Genomic DNA, 18,239 nt, shown 5'->3' with positions numbered 1-18,239 from the left:
CTCTGGTGGTTGGTAGTCCTTATCATCTACAACACAAAACCACCGAGGCTACACATGTGGTCTGAAGCAACACGTGCAAGTATTACATTATAACTAAAATACCAGTTTATTTTATTTATTCTAAACTCTCCCACTCTCCCACTTTTTAACTTCAAGGGGCATTCTTTGTGATGTGCGTAGGTCAGAACTATAGGATTTGAAACCACACATAATATTCTCTATTTTCATTTTTGAAATCTAAGAATTCTCATCAGTCCATTCTCATAGGAAGATTTCAGAGTTTTGATCTCCGTTCCATAAAAAACTAAAAAATTATCTTTAAGCCCGTGAGCCTGCCAATGCTTGGGATTGTGCTGAATGAACCCAGCTGTCTACCTGCCAAAGAAGAAAAGGAAAATATGACTGCTTTTCAGTGTCACTGGTTATCTGGCCTGTGAACTGTGTGTTCAAAAGCCCACTCTCATTTTTTTTCTCATCTGGGCCCTTAAATAAAGTTTCTTCTGCAATCTACCAACGATAAAAACAAAGGTCCTAAAGGCAAGGCAGAAATGTTTCAGAAATATTCTCAACTGCTGGATCAGGTGATATTTGCACACCTCCAAGTTGAAGACATAAAGATACAGCACATTTCAGTGACTTCACAGGAAATATAGATGAATCATGACATGAATTACATCCAAAATGAGTTTGTTAAGTATGAAGATTAAGATCTTAGTTTCAAGAGAAGAAAGATTGAGACAGATTCAAATCTGTAACTTTTAAAAGCTAAAAATACCTGAAAGAGAAGCCTGCGACTATGATAATTATGTGTAGAAAAGGTGCAGAGATTAGGTCTTCCAATATTCACTGGGAAGAGATGGGCAGTTACTGGTGCTTTGCCCTGCTACCCTCCCTCCAAATTACAAACAAAATCTGATTGAGTCTCTCCTGATGAAAGATTCTCTTTTCCCTAGGAATGCTCTATGTTTTAAAGTTTAAAAGAAGAGTATCTGTGCTTTCTGAGTTTTCTGCCCAACTCTATCTACACAGTGATTTAAAACCATCTGGAACCAACCTCTGCTCCAAGTTTTAAAGTGAAGCTGTGTCTCTCTGAGAAACTAAGAGAAAAACTACTGGGCAACTTCAAATATTCCTCATTTCTCCCTCAAAGACATCTTCTGGGCTTTAACACTCACATTTCAGCTTTTTGGGCTGCTCTAGTTTTTGACTGTCAAACTATTCTTAAAGAGTGGTATCTTCTTAGAGAGGGTCTACAGAATGGCCAGAAACCATAGAAAGAAGAGGATTATTAAAACCTGTCTTGAGTAGATCTTAATGGTACAAAAGTGATACATAGTCGGTAGAAATCATAATTCAAATTTTGAATTTTGAACTTTTCCCTGGCTAGTGGTATGTAGTATGACACTCTGTCGCAATGCTGAACTGGCAGTGAGCCACAGCTCCCGGTCAGCCACGCACGAGATTTCATGGGTAAATAACTGATATTGTGTAGTGTACTGTGTTGCAAGATGATTTTGCCCAATTAGAGGCTAATGCAAGTGTGCTGAGTATGTTTAAGGTAGGCTAGGAAACGCTATGATGTTCAGTAGGTTAGGTGACCATATACATGGTCAACTTACAATATTTTCAACTTACGGTGGGTTTATCTGGACATGGCCCCATCGTAAGTCAAGGAGCATCTATAATCACATAGGCAATTGTGGTAGTCAGAAGGCCAGGGAACTAGAGGCCTCCAAACAACTAGATTCTGGAAGCTTAAACTTTCCATGGACAGGAGGTTGGAAATCAGAAGTTTTTAGGGGAATACACTTCAATACAAATTACCTCCAGTTTTCTGATTTACATTTTGTTAGTTCATCCATCAAGCCTAGAGAACTTTTTCTGAGTAGTTTCTTAAGTGTAGCTATTGGAGGAGATGTATCACTAAATAAGAAGGTTTCTTTAAAGATAGCAAATGGCAAGGAAAACTTTTAGTGCTTTTTCTAGAGAAGTAAAAATGAAGACAAGTGAGGCAGTTTTCAACTAGGACAGTGAATGAACAGTGTAACTTGACTGTTTCCTAATTGTGCCTTTGAACTCATTAAAAAAGGATACAGTTCTCCAGTATATGACTAAACAAACTACGGTACATCTAGATGACGCAATATTATTCAGCTGTAAAAAGAAATGAGCTATGAAACCGTGAAAAAACATGGAGGAAGCTGAATGCTTATTACTAAGTAGAAGAGGCCAGTCTGAAAAGGCTGCACACTGTATGATTCCAACTATACGACATTCTAGAAAAGGCAAAACAATGGAAATAGTAAAAAGATTAGTGGTTGCCAGGAGCTAGAGGGGAGGTGGGGATGAACAGGCAGAGCACAGAGGATTTTTAGGGCAGTGTAACTACTCTGAATGATACTGTAATGGCAGATACATGTCATCTTACACATTTTAGAAACACACAGAATGTACAACACCAAGAACGAACCCTAATGCAAACCAGGGCCTTTGGATAAGGATCTGTCCACATAGGTTCATCAGGTTCATCGATCATAACACATGTAGCACTGCCACTCTTCGAGGGCAGGGGTTTGTTGACAGTGGGGAAAATGTGTTGAGGAGGTATATGGAAAACCCCTGTACTTTTTGGTGTGAACCTAAAACTGCTCTAAGAAGTCTATTTTTTTTTAAGTGAAGCTAACAAAAAAAAAAAGAAAAAAAGGACATACATCTTTCACCTGGAAACAAAATGAACGGTAGAATGTAAGACCAACATAACACACGTACCACACAGAGTTCACAAGCACACTTCAAACACTGTAAATGAAATAAAATTAGAGTTTTATTGGTTTTACAAAAGCTTTTAAGAGGACATTGAAGTTACCTTTTACAAAAAAGAGAAAACAGCTGGAGAAATATTAGGAAAGTAGCCTAAGTGTGTCCGACCTTTCACGTGGTTGTCAAGAAGGTGTTTAAAGGTTTCTTCAATTTAGGTAAATGGACTCTTTATAACAGGCAGGTTATGATGTTACTTAAAGAAATAGATTAAGAATTTTATGAGATAAGGTTCATTTCCAATTATGTTAAACATTAGAAACATTATTAGAACTTTGATTTCATTTAGCCTGGGACTTCTAAGTGTATTATGAAGTTCGAATTGGTCCTAAAGATATTTTCTGTGATGAAATGAAAAAAAACTTGGCAATGAACAGATTTCTGATTAAATTCCCCTTCTTTCTGTACAAAAATAACTATGTATAAAGGAAATAAGGCTAACATAAAAAACAGTGCCCTTAAAAACTGACATTAATGAAGACCTGACACTATGTAAAAATCAAAGATTTTTAGGATTTGAAGGAAAATCACCTAGAAATCGTCAGGTTGACCTGTGACTATAAGTTGAAATAAGCAGGGACACAAGAGAACACACGTCATCTGCACAGGAACACAAAGCCGCCCACGGGTAAAGCCCAGTCTATAAGCCAGGTCTCCCGAGGCACACGTGCCACCTCCCCATCTCCAGGTACTGAACTGTATGAAGAAACTGAAGGCTAGAAAACCAGACGTCCCTCCTTGCTGTCACCCACTGGAAAACCCACTCTTTACATCAGGCTTTTCTTTTTTTTTTTTTTTAAATCAGGCTAAAGACATTTTTTTCCTTTATAGATATGATAGCTGAGATATGATGCAGAAGTCACTATTGGACTTGACAGAAATATCTAATATGAGTTTCTCAGTTGCTTTCAAAATAGGTAGTGTTACCTAACTTTTTCAAAATGTCCACTCTGGGGCTTTTATATTTGAAAATTATTTAAAAGAAAAACACCAAATAATACATATTTAATAAAAACAAAAACAAACTCCCAAATCACGCCACCCTCAGAGCCCAATGAGGCAGGAGTTGTGCGATCAGCCCACCCTCAGCGCTGGCCAGGGAGCAGCCAGCCCCTCACTTACTTCTCAGGCTCCCCATGCTGGGTGCGGGGTGGGTCCGCGGAGGCAGCGTGCTGTGGTAGGGTGGGGTGGTGCTGAACAGAATGTCATTGGGCAGGGCTTGGTCAAGCATGGAACTCCGGGAACTGCCAAAGGAGGACCCCCTCCTGTTGCTGCAGATGCTCTCGTCAGACAGCGTGCGGTAAAGCGACCTCCTTGGAGACAGGTTCCCATAGAACGAAAACTAGGGTTTAAACAAGGTGAGAGGAGGGAACAGACATAAAAAAAGAATGCATGGGGCTTGTTGGACTAAGTCCAGTGGTTTCAAGTACTGTTGTGATAGCTTCCTTGAGTTTTCTCTGTTAGCTCAAGAATGCCAAACGCAGCATGCAGGTGATCAAGGCAAATACACCAGGGCTTGGGTGTAGTTATTAGATTTTATATTTTCCTCCTTTGACATTCTATGAAATATTTTCATGAATTAGACACGCACAGCTTTATTAATTCTGAAATGTTAAATAAAACCTCCATAACCTTATAGCAGTGATAGTTCCTGGAATTATATAAGGTTGCCATTTCAGGCAATAGTTATTCAAAGCTACACATAATACTGGTTTGATTTTAATTTGAAATGACTACATTGTAATATTAGGCAATTTCTCCACCAATCAACTACATGTGAGGTTCAATCTAATCTAAATAATAATAAGACTAATTGTGAACACTGAAGCTTTGCCGGCCACATAAACACGTTTCCAAAAAACAGCAGCAGTCCAATAAAATCTTACTGTCCACTTAAAAGTGTCACCTGTGGCCGGGCACAGTGGCTCACGCCTGGAATCCCAGCACTTTGGGAGGCAGAGGCTGGTGGCTCACGAGGTCAGGAGATCAAGACCATTCTGGCTAACATGGTAAAACCCCGTCTCTACTAAAAATACAAAAAATTAGCTGGGCTTGGTGGCGGGTGCCTGTAGTCCCAGCTACTAGGGAGGCTGAGGCAGGAGAATGGCGTGAACCCGGGAGGCAGAGCTTGCAGTGAGCTGAGATCATGCCACTGTACTCCAGCCTGGGCAACAGAGCAAGACTCTGTCTCGGAAAAAAAAAAAAAAGTATCACTTGCAAAAGTCTGTATAATTGTTGAAAATTGAGTTACAATAATGGATCATAACCAGACTTAAATGAACTATTAAAATTATTGTTGTGTTTAATTACAGATAGGGTAAGGCAAATTCTTACTAAAGAAATAAGCAGTCAAATACTCAAGAAAAGTTAAATCAAATCTGAATTTTCAACTACTTCCTTTGCATACTGACCACATTCCTTTTAGGTAAACAATAGTAAAAGCCAGAATGTTCACATCAAACAAAGAAATGGCTATTTACATTTATGAATATAGCAGTAAGTCTAAAAACATTTCTATTGTATGTGTTCCTTCCATTCTGTCAAGTCTTTCCAACTGATGAATGGTAACTGGAATGTGTGTGAGCTACAAAGTTAAATTTACATCATGAAAAGAAGGTGATTTGTCTTAGAAGAAAAAACACATGTCAAGAAGTTCAACCCTCCAAAAAGAAAAGCTATTTACACTTTTTGTACAACAGTCTGCCTTTGCACCCAAGCTTATACAGTATCATGCACATGACTTGATGTAAGTTTTTTAAAAAAGACTCATTATGATGGAGTTCTTATGGGATTCCCTCCTCACACACCACCAGCAGGTTCTTCAGAACTTGATTACAGGCATATAAGATTAAAGCAGCTTTGCAGTAGTGTCTAATTAAAGTGTTGTTCTAAAAACACAATTAGGTTAATTGCAGAATTGTTTTACTATAGGGAAGACAGAAGCACAAAGACCTGTAGTTTACCCTGATCACGGTCAGAGTGGCAATACCTGATTTCCTTTTTCCTTTTCATATGAACAAGAGGGAGTGCTGGATTAGAAGTGAGTGACAAGGACTCAGTTGCTGACTCTGGCACCAAGTATTTCTGAAGAGCTCACATTTTACCATTTGGGGCCTCAGTTACTTGCTAAAAGGGGTGATTGGGCTAAATCGCCTTTAAGTCCTTTTTAGTACTTTGAATTGTTTAGCAAAGTGGCTTAAGAGACTGTAATAATAATGAAACTGAAGCCAATAAGCACGCTAACATTACTGAGTACTACACTGTGAATGACAAAGGTATGCCATTGAACTTGGGGTTGGTTGATAAGATTTCAGCACGGCCTTCCCTTTGATCTCTGCATATCTCTAAATGGCAGCGTGCACGTTCCAACCCTGTTTAAAGTGCCCAGCAGTGTGCTGTCTAACTCCAGTCCAGTTCCGGAACAGGATTACATTTAAGGAGAGACAGCCTGGAGCAGAGGCTAGAGCTCTGGAACAAAAGTCAGGTGGTGTGAATTTTAACAGCTCCTGTTCACAATCACTAGTTATGTCCAGGAGCTGTACTAGGCTCTTCTCACATTACTTCTTATCTTCACTGTAACTTCACAATTCAATTATGATGATCTCCTTTTTTCAGATGAGAGCATTGAGGTCAAGAGGCCAAGTCACTTGCATAAAGTCATGCAGCTACTCATTGCTGGAGCCAGGATTTGAGGTTAGCCCAGCCGGACTTTTAGCTCTATCTGAGATTTTAAAAACAGCCTTCTTAACCTCTCCCAGGCTCCCTTTACATACTGATAGAATCAAAATTGGAACAGTCAACTATGTGCAGTGAGTCGTTGGTAGGGTCATGAGAGATGAAGCATGTGGGAGTACTCTGGAAACCCTCGAGTTTCTTTAGACTTTTTTTTTTTTTTAGTGTTTCTGGTAACTTCTAAGCTCCCTAAGTCACTAACCTTTCTTCGCCCCTCCTCCACTAAGGGGCTGTCAGGAAGCATCAATTTCAGAAAATCTTCTTTAGACAGAACATGTTGAGTCTCTCCAACAGCATCTCCCACCACTGTCTGATGCTGAGTTGCTGTGGACATGACATCCATCTCACTATACATCCTGTTGAAAACAATCGGGATGGAAATTGAGCCTTTTGTAAAGTGCCTGTAGTGGTAAGAATTAAAACCTAGTAAGCGGTTTCAACAGCCACAAACCCATACAAACACTTCTTAGGTGTTACATCAGTTCACTTTTGCTGCATTTGCTCCAAATTCCCATGCCATTTCACATTTGTGAAATGAGCTCAACTACAAAGTTAGATGTCTGAATAATTCAGACACAAATCAGATCCCCAAAGCCCAGGATGAAAAAAATACATAGACAACTTTTAAAATACGGCTGTGTTTTCCCTTTCCTAATCTGTGTCAGAAAACAGTTTCAATAATTCATCAGAGATGATCATATGTCTTTCGAAGTAACCCTTGTGTGCTCTCGTGGCTGGACAACCAGAGCCCCGATGGCACCCAGGCAACAGAGAGGAAGCCACCCGAAGGAGCCCAGGGTTCATGAGTCATCAATTCACGTGTGTGCTAAGCATGTTTTATTATCAGCAGTTTCACAAAGCTGTTTGGATAAATAAAGCAGCCGTCTCCCTTATCAGTATATAAAAATGTATTGACAGACAACAAAAGAGTGTCAAGCTGAATTATTGTTTTTAGCTCCTTTACAGGGAGAAAACTGGGGAGTCATTCTAAAAAGGTTTACTCTGAAAATACAATCTGAGCAACCAAATATTCCTGAAGACACAGTAAACAGTCAGCGGCTGTACTGTCAGTGGAGGCAAACAGTCTTTGCCAAACAACCTGAAACATAACACTCTAGGAATTCACAGCCCACAGCAACGAGCTGGAGAATGACCTGAATGTTATTGCTGTGTGCCTCCGAGATGACTCTTGATTTCAAAAGCTAGGCTATCTTGTAACTGTATGACAGCTCACTGGGAAATTGCTAGAATAAGAAACATACACAAACATGCCCAAAATTAAGAAGGATTTCTCTAAAATCCTCTATGGCTTTGTTCCTGAGGTAGGACAGGTTTCCCTGTACCTCTCAGTTCTTGAAGCACAAGTTACAGTTACAACATGAACAAATAGTGGCTGTAAAAAAAAAAAAAGAAGCATTTCATAACTTTTAAAACATTACTGAAGATTTAGTTGGTTTGTGGGATGGCATGACATGAAAATGGGAGCTACAAGAAGAACCCAAGACGCTGGAGGGCTTTTGCACAAAAGCCACATAAGGAAAACAAAACAATATAGTTTTTACGAAGACTGCAATCCAAGAAGCGCCCAACATTTGATCCTGAGGTGAGTTAGGTGGTGCTCAAGAGCTCCAGGCCGTATGTGTTTTGGGAAAGATGCGGGGAAAAATCCCAGGTCCTACCAATAACTGCATGGATAAAAATATTACATCCATAATTACGATTACAATGTGCTGTTCTAGTTTCTATATGCGTTTTTAGAATATGTGTTAAAATATGTGTTTATAAAAAACACTAGCCTTCTCCGCTAAACTAGTAATTTAAAGAAATTATCCAATGACGTGTCATAAATATGCTCCGAGGGTTTACTCTGTGCCAGCCACTGTGAGTAGTGAAGTAAGCAGGACATAGGGCTTGCACAGGACCCCCAGTCCGGGTGTGTGTGCATGTGGTATGTATGTGGTATATGTTCTGCAGGCTGAGATGACCGACCAAGTGCGAAGACACTGTAGGAAGCACTGGGCTAGCGGGTGCAGAGAACAATCCCCTTTGGGAGGGTGCTGGCCAGGCTCAGAAACTCACAAAGGGCATTTAGGCAGAGGGAACAGCATGAATGGGTGCACAGAAGCCTGAGACAGAACTGCTCATTTGCTTATAATATTTAAAAATGTAAGACGATATTATTAACAAAATTAACAGTAGGGCTTCCACAATATGATTTTGAGAAATAACTGGTCTATGTGAAACTTCTGGAGAGCACAACTGATTTCTTCTTCGGTGCACAAGGAGACACTAAAAATATGATGTACTTGGCTGACTGTTTTCTAAGCATATCTTTCAGTGATCCGGTAAAACACTGTTTTGATAAAACTTCAAATCTAGTTAGTGCAGTCCTGTATGATTGCCTTGCCTTAGAAACACTCTGTGTTGCTGGGCAGAGCCTGGGGCACCTGCTCCATCTGCCAGGATGAGCCCGCACACTGACCAGGAGCCCTGGTCTCGAATCCCAGCACCGGCCTCTTGTGATAACCAGTTTGAGCTCAAATCCTCCCCATAAAATGCAACTTAGGACAGAAGAACTTCTACAGCCTCTCCCCTCCCAGGTACACCCAAGAGCATGTGTGGGGACTGCCATTTGCCCTTCCACACCACAGGGGTCCCCAGGTGGGGAGCTCCAGCGGAGACACAATCTCAGTCTCCTCCAGTGTGCACACAACCTGAGACTCAAGAGACGCAAACCCCTTTCTCACCTCATTCTAGACACTGCCTCATTCCCACTGAGCATTAGTGCCATCAAACCAGTGCGTGAAAATGCATAAACCCTGGGCTTTTGCATGAAAACTGTCCAAATGGGCTCCTTTCACACTTCTCTGACTTTCCAAAAGAGTCCTTCGCCTAAACATAGTACTACAGTGACATATAAAATGCTTCTAAAAATATTTCACAGAACTTAAAAAAAGGCTTGGAATGAATTCCTGTGAAGCACTCAGAAGACTCTTATTAGACAGAAATACCAATGTATCATTCTACCATTTTCATTTATAATAAAAAGGGCTAGTTATCACTATGAAATTCCTTCCTAAATAAGCCATTTTCAATGACTGACATGATTTTTTTAACAAAAGATTCCATGTTCATTTTAAGCACTAAAAGAATTTTTAATTTAGAAGGCAATATCATATGAGCTGTATTTAAGACACAGGATCATTTTTTTTAAGAGAAAAAAGTGATACTAGTTCACTGGCAAAGTGTAAAATCTGGAGGCTCTCTCTGAAGAGCCATCCCAGTGTGGGTGCATGCCACACTCAGCACCACACGCCTGATGACGCTATCGCAGGCAGGTACAGCAGAGCACACAGACCTGATCATTTAGCACGAGTATTCTGTTAAGCTTCTTTACGAAATAAGCAAAATAGTTCCTTAGCCCGAACCAGCCTTGCTCTGCATTCTTGAAATGCAATTTATTTACCTGTCTCTTCACAGAGGCATCAGCATAGTTTTCACAAGTGTTGTAAGATGGGTTATCAGTATTTTTAAATCTTTTCTTTTTCAAACAGATACAAAGCATCCTTCCCTACATGCCCACTGCCACCCCAACCTCAAACCTAACAACTAAAAGGAAAATTGGAAGTCATGCTAAAATTAAGAAAAATACTTTTTCTTTTAGGATGTCACTTACACAGCAACTTTAAGAAACACACAGGACTCCATGGGAATTCGAACTGCCTTTGACCTTGTGTATTTATAGAGACTCTATACTCATACCATCAGTACCATGTTACCATGAGTTTTCTATTATGGGCAGATTTGAATACAAAAGCAAAGAACACAGATTTCTTTTCATTTTTTTATGTAAAAATCAAGAAAACAGAAGAATTTTATAGAGAAATATAAACATCAACATTTAAAGAGTTTAAGAAAGATGTTTCTAGATTATTCTTTTTTAGAAAATACATTTCCTTTGGGAGGAAAATACATTTGCTTAATCAATCCCTACAGTGAAAAATGCTGACCAGAGAAGAACAGCCAACCACCTTACCCGGGACATTCAGTCACTTCAGGCTCCTCGGGCGGTGGGCTGCCCTCCGATTTCTTCCAGCCGATGACATATTTGTTCACTGCCCCTTGTCTGTGGTAGGGCTTGGACATGGACCCGGGAACCTGTTGTCCGCTGCTGTGAGACACGATGTAGACTTTGGATGAATCCAGAGATCCACTATTTTTTGAACAGTGAGCTGAAGGGCTTCCTGAATGGTGAGAACCACTGAGGAGAAAAACAGACAAAAGCTGCAATACAATCCGATTTCAGCAGTGCTGGCACACGGCCAAATTCAGAGCCACAAGGCTTTACTCAAGTCTTTCTCCGAGAGCAAAATTGGGCCCAGCGAGGCAGATGGAGCCTTCTTTCTACCATGGAGCTCGCTAGGAAGTCTCATTTTACATAGGCTAAGGTTATTCACGTACAAGTTGTATGCCTGTGGCAGGAAGGATGTTAAAAACATGGCCGGGGAAATCTGATAGAAAAATGGGAAACATTCCTAAACTGATGCTTCAAAAGAGAACAAACTCAAATGGTGAATATGTTTGTCGGAGAAGGTGCTCAGACTCAGTTGTCTCCAGGGAAATGCCAATGCAAACCACAATGGAATAGCATTACATACTCACCAGACAGGCAAAAATGGGAATGCCTGACAATACTCAGTGACCCAGTGTTAGTAAGAACTGGGGCAGTAGGTACCTTCCTACTGCTGGTGGGAGTAAAAAGTGCATGAAACAGTTTGAGCATTACCTATGAAGGTGTGCGCACCTGCAGAGCTTACGATACAGCAATCCCACTCCAAGGGCACACACACAGTAAACCCCTGCTGCACGTGCAACTGTCAACGTGGAACAATGTTGATTAGAAGCATTGATTTTAAGAACTCCCCAATGGCAGCAACCCAAATCATCAATAGTAGAAGGATATTCGATTAATAACTATGAATGAATACATGGAATACTCTACGAATGAATGGACTGAGGCTACAGATGACTTGGGCAATCTCATGAACAATGTAGAGAAGAAGCAAGTCACAAAGAATACAATGATCATGAGCCAGTTTCTTAATAAAGTTCATAAACAGGTAAAACTAAACAACATGTCATTCAGGAAAATGTAAAGAAAATGAGGGGATGATTATCACAAAAGCCAGGTTAGTGGCTACCTCAAGGGAGAAGAGAAGGGGTTGTAATTGGGTAGGATGCAGAGAGCTTCCAGACACAGCAATGTTCTAGTCCTTAACCTGGTGGTAGTTACAGGGGTGTTTGCTGCATTATCATATGATACAACAGCAACAATACTGAAACAGACAGAGGCCCTAAAAACAATAAAAATTTTCAAGGTTAGTAATTAAGCTAAGGCCAGAAGGACTACCCACCCCCGGCTGACTGAGAAATTAAGTGGACAGTTAACCACCACCAGAAATATCTTTTTCTTAAATTAGAAAGATCAACAATATGTTTTATGAAAAACGAATAAAAGTTACTTTATAAATATGAAAAATTTTAAGAGTTTAAATTATAGGTCTAATCTCAGCGTTCAGAAAGGCAGGTGGGCTTCACTTTCAGCAAACTTGACACATGAGTCCAATGCAAGGATTCCAGGTCTCAACATCAGCTCTGTCCCTTACCACTGCCAGACCCTGGGCAAGTTTCTTAACCTCAGTTTTCTCATCTGTAAATTGAGGATAATAACAGTATCTACCTCCGAAGGTTTCTCTGAAGATAATCTGAGTTAATGTTAGTGAAGCACTTAGAACAGTGAGTAGCATAGGGTAAGCATTATATAAATGTAGTTATAGAAAGTGACCCAGGAAAGGATTATTCATGAGTAGGAGTCCTTTCTATTGAAAGAGTTTAACACAGGGTTCCTGCAGTAGCAAGCTCCTCCAGTATGCTGTAAATATAATCTTATTCTGAAACCCCAGGTGAGCACAGACCTTTTCTGATACATGTATAAAGCAAGTATCATAAAAGACGAATAAAGTATAAAAATAAGAGTGATATTAAAATGAACTTTTTGTAGAGGTTCAAGAGGAAATAAAGAAACAAACGGACCCATTTTAAGGGTCTCTGCGTTTTGGAAAACACTGTGGTATTAAGTAAAATTAACCAACAAACAAACAAACAAAGCGCCTCATCTACTCCTATGAAGAAACTTAGTTGCTGGTGGCTGGTCTGGTGCCCTTGAGTATGACTGGTGGCTCCCTCTCTCTGGGCGCTAACTGTGGGTCTCGGGAAGACGCTACACTGCCTCTCCAATGACATCCACACACATGGAACACCAGGTTGGGAGAACAGTAAAGCAACATGACCAAGGTGAGCTGAGGAGTAAGGCAAGCAATCAACAGGCATGGAGAATAGGAGCTAATGGACTCTTCCCATTCACTGGGGTGCATGCCAGTTAGGGAGCCCTAACATGAAAACCGTGTGTCTAGACAACGAGCTCAGAAGCCCTGTATGTTATTTTCCCAAGTGTATTTTGAAAAATTTCAAAGCTACAGAAAAGGGAAAGGATAGTAGAATAAACATCCACATACCCTTTTTCTAGGTCCACTAATTCCTCTCTGAACCATCTGAGAATTAGCTGCAAGCGTAAAGACATCATATTCCTATATTTCAGCATTTATTTCCCAAGAATAAGGACATCCCCCCAGTAGCTAACCAAGTGATGATCATGTACAGGACATCAGGCATTAATGCAATGCTGCTATCCAACAGACAGTCCACATGCTAGTTTCCCCATTGTCCCAATAAGGCTTATGGCCTTAGTTTCCCCCATTAAGAATCTGATGAAGGACTGTGCACTGCCTTCCACTACCCGTGTGCCTCATGTATTTTTAAGCCTTGGATGATCCCCGAGATGTTTGGTTGTTAAAGGCTGGGTCACTCAAAGTCATGGTCTAGTTAATATGCTGCACGTGTGTAGGTTACTCACCTTTCCCCCTTAAAATGACCAAAGTGTTTAGTTTTGAAAATGTATAGGTAATGATAGTGTGATCACAAACTCTATGTATTTTTCCATTTGTTTTATAACATTTTCTAAAAATTAGATTTCATTAAAAATGTCTTTTATCCCAACTGTAAGATATTTTAAAGTTAACTTGAAGAATAAATGTACAGAATCCATTTGATGAGCTATATGGCACAATTCCTTGTTTAGTAGCAGTCATATCATTACAGAAATGTTCTCTGATGCTGATAACTTTCTAGAATGTTGTCCACAAACTTTTCATGAATCCTTTCCTTCTGGACTAATGCTCTTCTTTCGGAGTTATACTGCCAACGTCCAGTCATTTGTACCAGGAGAAAGGTATGGTGGCATGAATAATGATAAACAGCCCAACAGTGTGTGTGCCATTTACAGGAGAATCCAGAACATGGGGTTTGTTTTTGCAGTTGATTTATTTAATTTGCAAAGCCTTAGTCAGGCTAGCATAAATACTGCTTGGTATTCTGAGCTCCTATTTAAATGCCCTGCCCTCGAAGAAAGAAAAAAATGTGTTTGCTAAATTAAAAGAACTGAACAGCAGGAGAAAGCAGGCTAGATATATGCTTGTTCTGCTTAATAGATGATTCCTGTTCCCCTACCCTCTTCCTCACAAGAGTGTAACTTGTCTTAGAGTTGTAAGTCCTCCCTTTGCCTCCTTAGTACAATCTTGGAATCGTGCCATATACACAATTCTGTCCTTATTTAACTCCCGGATGGCTGCCAAGGAATGTGCGTGTGTGTGCTTGGGGCTGGAGGAGGCTGCTATGGTGTCGGTGGTGAAAACCCAGAGTTAAAGAATTAAGAGTACACCATATACTGATTGGGGCTCCTGACACTGTGAACTGGGAATGGTGGATCCCACATTCCTCCTACTTCCCTAGGTTACCCAGGCACTGGTTTATTAACTCCATCAATAAGCATTTATCCAGCACTTTTCCTAGTTCCTTTCTTCATTCAAAAAATATTCAGATGCCTGCCATGTGCACAGAACCGTACTGAGTGTTGTGGATACAAGCAAACAAGATAGGCCATGACCCTATCAGCTCAAAACACGAATGTTCCAGTAGGGGAAGGTAGCGATAAGTGACCTTCTCGTGGGAAGGAATATGCAGTAAACACAAACGATTTTATTTGGGGGTGGGTGCTATGAAGAAAATAACACATGGGTCAGGGGCATGGAGCACTTGGAGGCAGAAGTGTGGGTTTAGGCAGGATGGTCACCCATGTCAGTTCCTGAAAGTTTATTCTGCTCTTCTGTTACCTGGGCTACTCCCAGTCACAACCCAAGCCCTACAGCAGTAGGCCTCGGCTTGAGGGGACTGCAAGGCTGCCTGAACTGGGACAGGAGAGGAAAGTACGGGTCTAAGGGAGCCTTCCTCATGGCCACCCATGCCCCAGCTGGGGTTGGCATTTCAGAGTTTGCAGAATCTTCGTGTGGCTTGATAGGTTGGTCCCTCATCCTCTAATGAGTCACCTGCCTTTCACTCAACATACAGAAAACAAGGCAAATGCTATAAATCCCATCCCTCCTCCTCGCCTCCTGTGCAGGTCGGGGGGCAGGCAAGAGGAAGTATTAAAAAGATTTCATTCAATGACTGAATTCCACGCTGAGCAAAAGCCTAGGATGCAAGTTGAAATGTGGCTTCAAAGTCACCATCAACGAAGAATTACAAGAAAAGGGAAGTCAAGTGGTAAAAGATTCCACTCACTCAACATCTATCATTTATACAACAGCTGGGCCACATCCAATTTAGAGTGGCGGAAGAAAGTAAAATCAATCAGAAATCCAATCTAGCACTGTCATATACTTTCTAATAGTCTAGCCCATTAAATTTGCGAATGGTTAAGGTAGTCATGAAAATCCATTTCAAATACCGGTAAAAAGCCCTACCAAATATCAATAAATGAATATACTCTGAAGGCAGTCTCCATAGAAATTTTACTTAATAATAATAATACAAAACTCTATTTGTGATGCCAATGATATCTGTCCAAAAAGGTGTCACGAAATCAGCTCTTTTACAAATCACCTAAACTTTGAACTAGATGTTAGCAGGTTGTGCAATCCCGAGATGGTCTCCACAGTATGATCACTATTCCTGAAATTAAGCCAGGAATAATTCAGATAACCAAATTCACTGATAATCCTTAATTATTATATTAGTTATTAGTACTAAACCTATTTTAAGTCAAATTATTAAATAGAACTGGTAAAAAAAAGTAGTAGGAATGTCTATTTTGAAAATAATCTTCATATCCTAAGCTCCCTCTGCATGGTGGACACGCATGATTTCTACTCTCTGGCATCCACTCCCCCTTCTCCAGGTCAAATAATGCCTGCTTCTCTTCTGGGGCAGTGGCTGTATTTGCCATTCCTCGGCTGCACAGCTTGGTGAGAGGGACTGACCCCCAGCCCAGGCTGAGGGCCCCGACTGCCCTAGACGATGCTACCCCCTAACCACATGATTAGAGCTAGGAACATGTGAGGAGATACGGGGGTGGTGTCGGTGGGGGTTGGCTTTGGAGAAGGCAGAAACCTGTTTCTCCTGCAGAAACTAGAAAAAAACCACTTTCTACCTGGGGACAGATGAGCGTGACTGTGGGAGGTCTGCAGGTGGCACAGCTGTTTTCAGCCAAGAGAAGACTGCTGAGATTTTGGGAAACGGTCATGTGGAGTGGGAAGATGGAGGCAACCTGGTCCCGGGCAGTATCATTTTGAGATGCTGGGTCAAGCAGAACCTTGAAAGTGCTAGACTTGTTGGTTACACGAGCCCCAATATGACCCTGGCTGCGTGAACCAATCAGCATGGAGTTTCTTTAACTTGTAATATAAAGGTCCCTGAATGACATTCAGTATCCCCTGGCAGTGGTGGGGTGAGGGAGGACTCTGAAGGGGAGCCTAAGGAACATAAAAAGCCTTTCACCGTGACCGCTACAGGTCTGCCTTGAGCACCATCATTTGGAGAAATGCTCCCTCACAGCACTAGGTACCTGCAAGAAATATTCCCATTCTTAGTTCATCTGACTCTGCCCTCCAGCATTTAGACTCTGCCCTCCAGCATTGTGGGCAGGAGTCAGAGAGTAACTTGGAGCTGAATCAGGGAAGGCCTTGGAAACAAGCAGAAAAATGACAGTGGTAGTTACTATAAATAGTTAAATTCTGTCCACAGCCAAACTGAATAAATGCATCTCTTTGTCCTTTGCCTAGTCTTTGAAAGTGAAGGCAGAAATCGCAAATTAGGTATTTTAAAACCACTGCAGAGAAGTATGTCAAACAGGGGTTTAAAACCATTCATAAGGAGATATTAAACATCTACACTTAGAGTACTTAGAACACAGTTCCTTTACACTTGGCTAGTCTTTACTGAATGAACCCCAGCTGCAGAGCTGAACACACTTTCATTGTTATACACATGATCTCAGGCCTTTCCTGCTGTCAGGGCCGTAGGAACAGGGAGGAAGTGTGTGCATGCCCTCACGGCAGGGAGCTACACGTGCTCCACGCACACGCTGCCCTCATAGCTTCCTACTACTATGGTCTGAAGATTAGCGAGGGCCACCTCTTCTCCAAAACATGTAGGGACAACAGGTTGAATTAGGAGAGAGACATAAGTGGCCTGACTAGAGTGATTAATATCTCTATTGACTTTTCACTCAAACTTAATAGGAAAACAAAACACAAACAAGGGACTTATTAACATGCAAGATTTCACACTTTCATATTGCAGAAACAAGCACTTCCTCTGACGTCAGACAGCTAGGAAAAATAACACCAACCTACCTGATGCCCCTACTGCTTACAGTTCAGGCTTCTGCCCTATCCCAGCAGGCAGGCCCAGGTGGCACCAGCAGGTACTACTCTGCTGTGCTGTGGGGCTTACCTGGAATGAGAGGATATCTCACTGAGATCGCCCATGCTGCCTTCCGCAGCACTGCCGGCGGAGATGGCGGACGCGTAGCCATGCACAGAGTATAACTTGGCCGGCTCGTCGTCAGGCCCAGAGACGTCAGCAGCGTCAGCCCACTGCTCGGCCCGGCTGTGGATCAGGGACCTGCTGCCTGCCAGGTGCACAGGGCCGAGGATGGTGGCGGGCATGCACGGGGCCGTGTCGATGCCACTGTCGGTGGAGGCCCCTTTGATGTAGGTCAGCCCCAGTAATTCGGGGTCCATCAGGTCGCCAGACCCAAAGTGCTTGTCGTCACTGTTGCTGGAGGTGTTGCTGGAGAGCGTGTTGCTGCTGGAGTGACTGGAGCAACTTTTATCCCCAATCTTAGGAAGAAAGAGGAACAGAGAGTCTTCAAGTGAATCTTGAACTCAGCTGCTTCTCATCCTGACTCAGGGAGCTACAAGCCATGGGACTGCACCCGAGCCCTTTCTACCCACTCTTCAATGTGGGCAATGACAGGATTTCCTTTTTCAAAAACAACCTGGTTTTGTGCAGAAGTCTCTAATTCATACTTCTTCCCATAATTTATCTAAGTTAAATGGATATCTTTAAGTCTTTATTTAATTATTTGTGCATGAAGCATAAAAGTATGGCCACAGTGTCACTAGCAAAGAAAATAACAAAGGTGATATAAACTGGGAAGGAACATGGGAAATTAATACAGGGAAGAGAAGGGCCACTTATTAAGAAAATACTTCTATGACAAATTATACTGC

The 18,239-nt window shown here is 41.5% G+C and overlaps 1 protein-coding gene across 13 annotated transcripts in view; it reads right to left on the bottom strand.

Annotated features, from left to right (window-relative positions):
* The window catches only part of SIPA1L2 (signal induced proliferation associated 1 like 2), a 236,308-nt gene that overhangs the window by 24,660 nt on the left and 193,409 nt on the right, over positions 1-18,239 (bottom strand). For all 13 annotated transcript variants that reach the window (XM_054483216.2, XM_063671127.1, XM_054483235.2 and 10 more), the window contains 4 exons: positions 17,458-17,846; positions 10,586-10,810; positions 6,752-6,905; positions 3,940-4,159 (listed from right to left, as the gene is read on the bottom strand). In XM_054483216.2, coding sequence (XP_054339191.1) covers positions 3,940-4,159; positions 6,752-6,905; positions 10,586-10,810; positions 17,458-17,846 — 988 coding nt within the window. The remainder of the gene's footprint in view (positions 1-3,939; positions 4,160-6,751; positions 6,906-10,585; positions 10,811-17,457; positions 17,847-18,239) is intronic.

The sequence above is a fragment of the Pongo pygmaeus genome, chromosome 1, assembly GCF_028885625.2.
Source record: "Pongo pygmaeus isolate AG05252 chromosome 1, NHGRI_mPonPyg2-v2.0_pri, whole genome shotgun sequence".
NCBI classification, from domain to species: domain Eukaryota; kingdom Metazoa; phylum Chordata; class Mammalia; order Primates; family Hominidae; genus Pongo; species Pongo pygmaeus.
The sequence above is the reverse complement of the archived record's forward strand: the minus strand, read 5'-3'. Positions and strand labels throughout refer to the sequence as shown.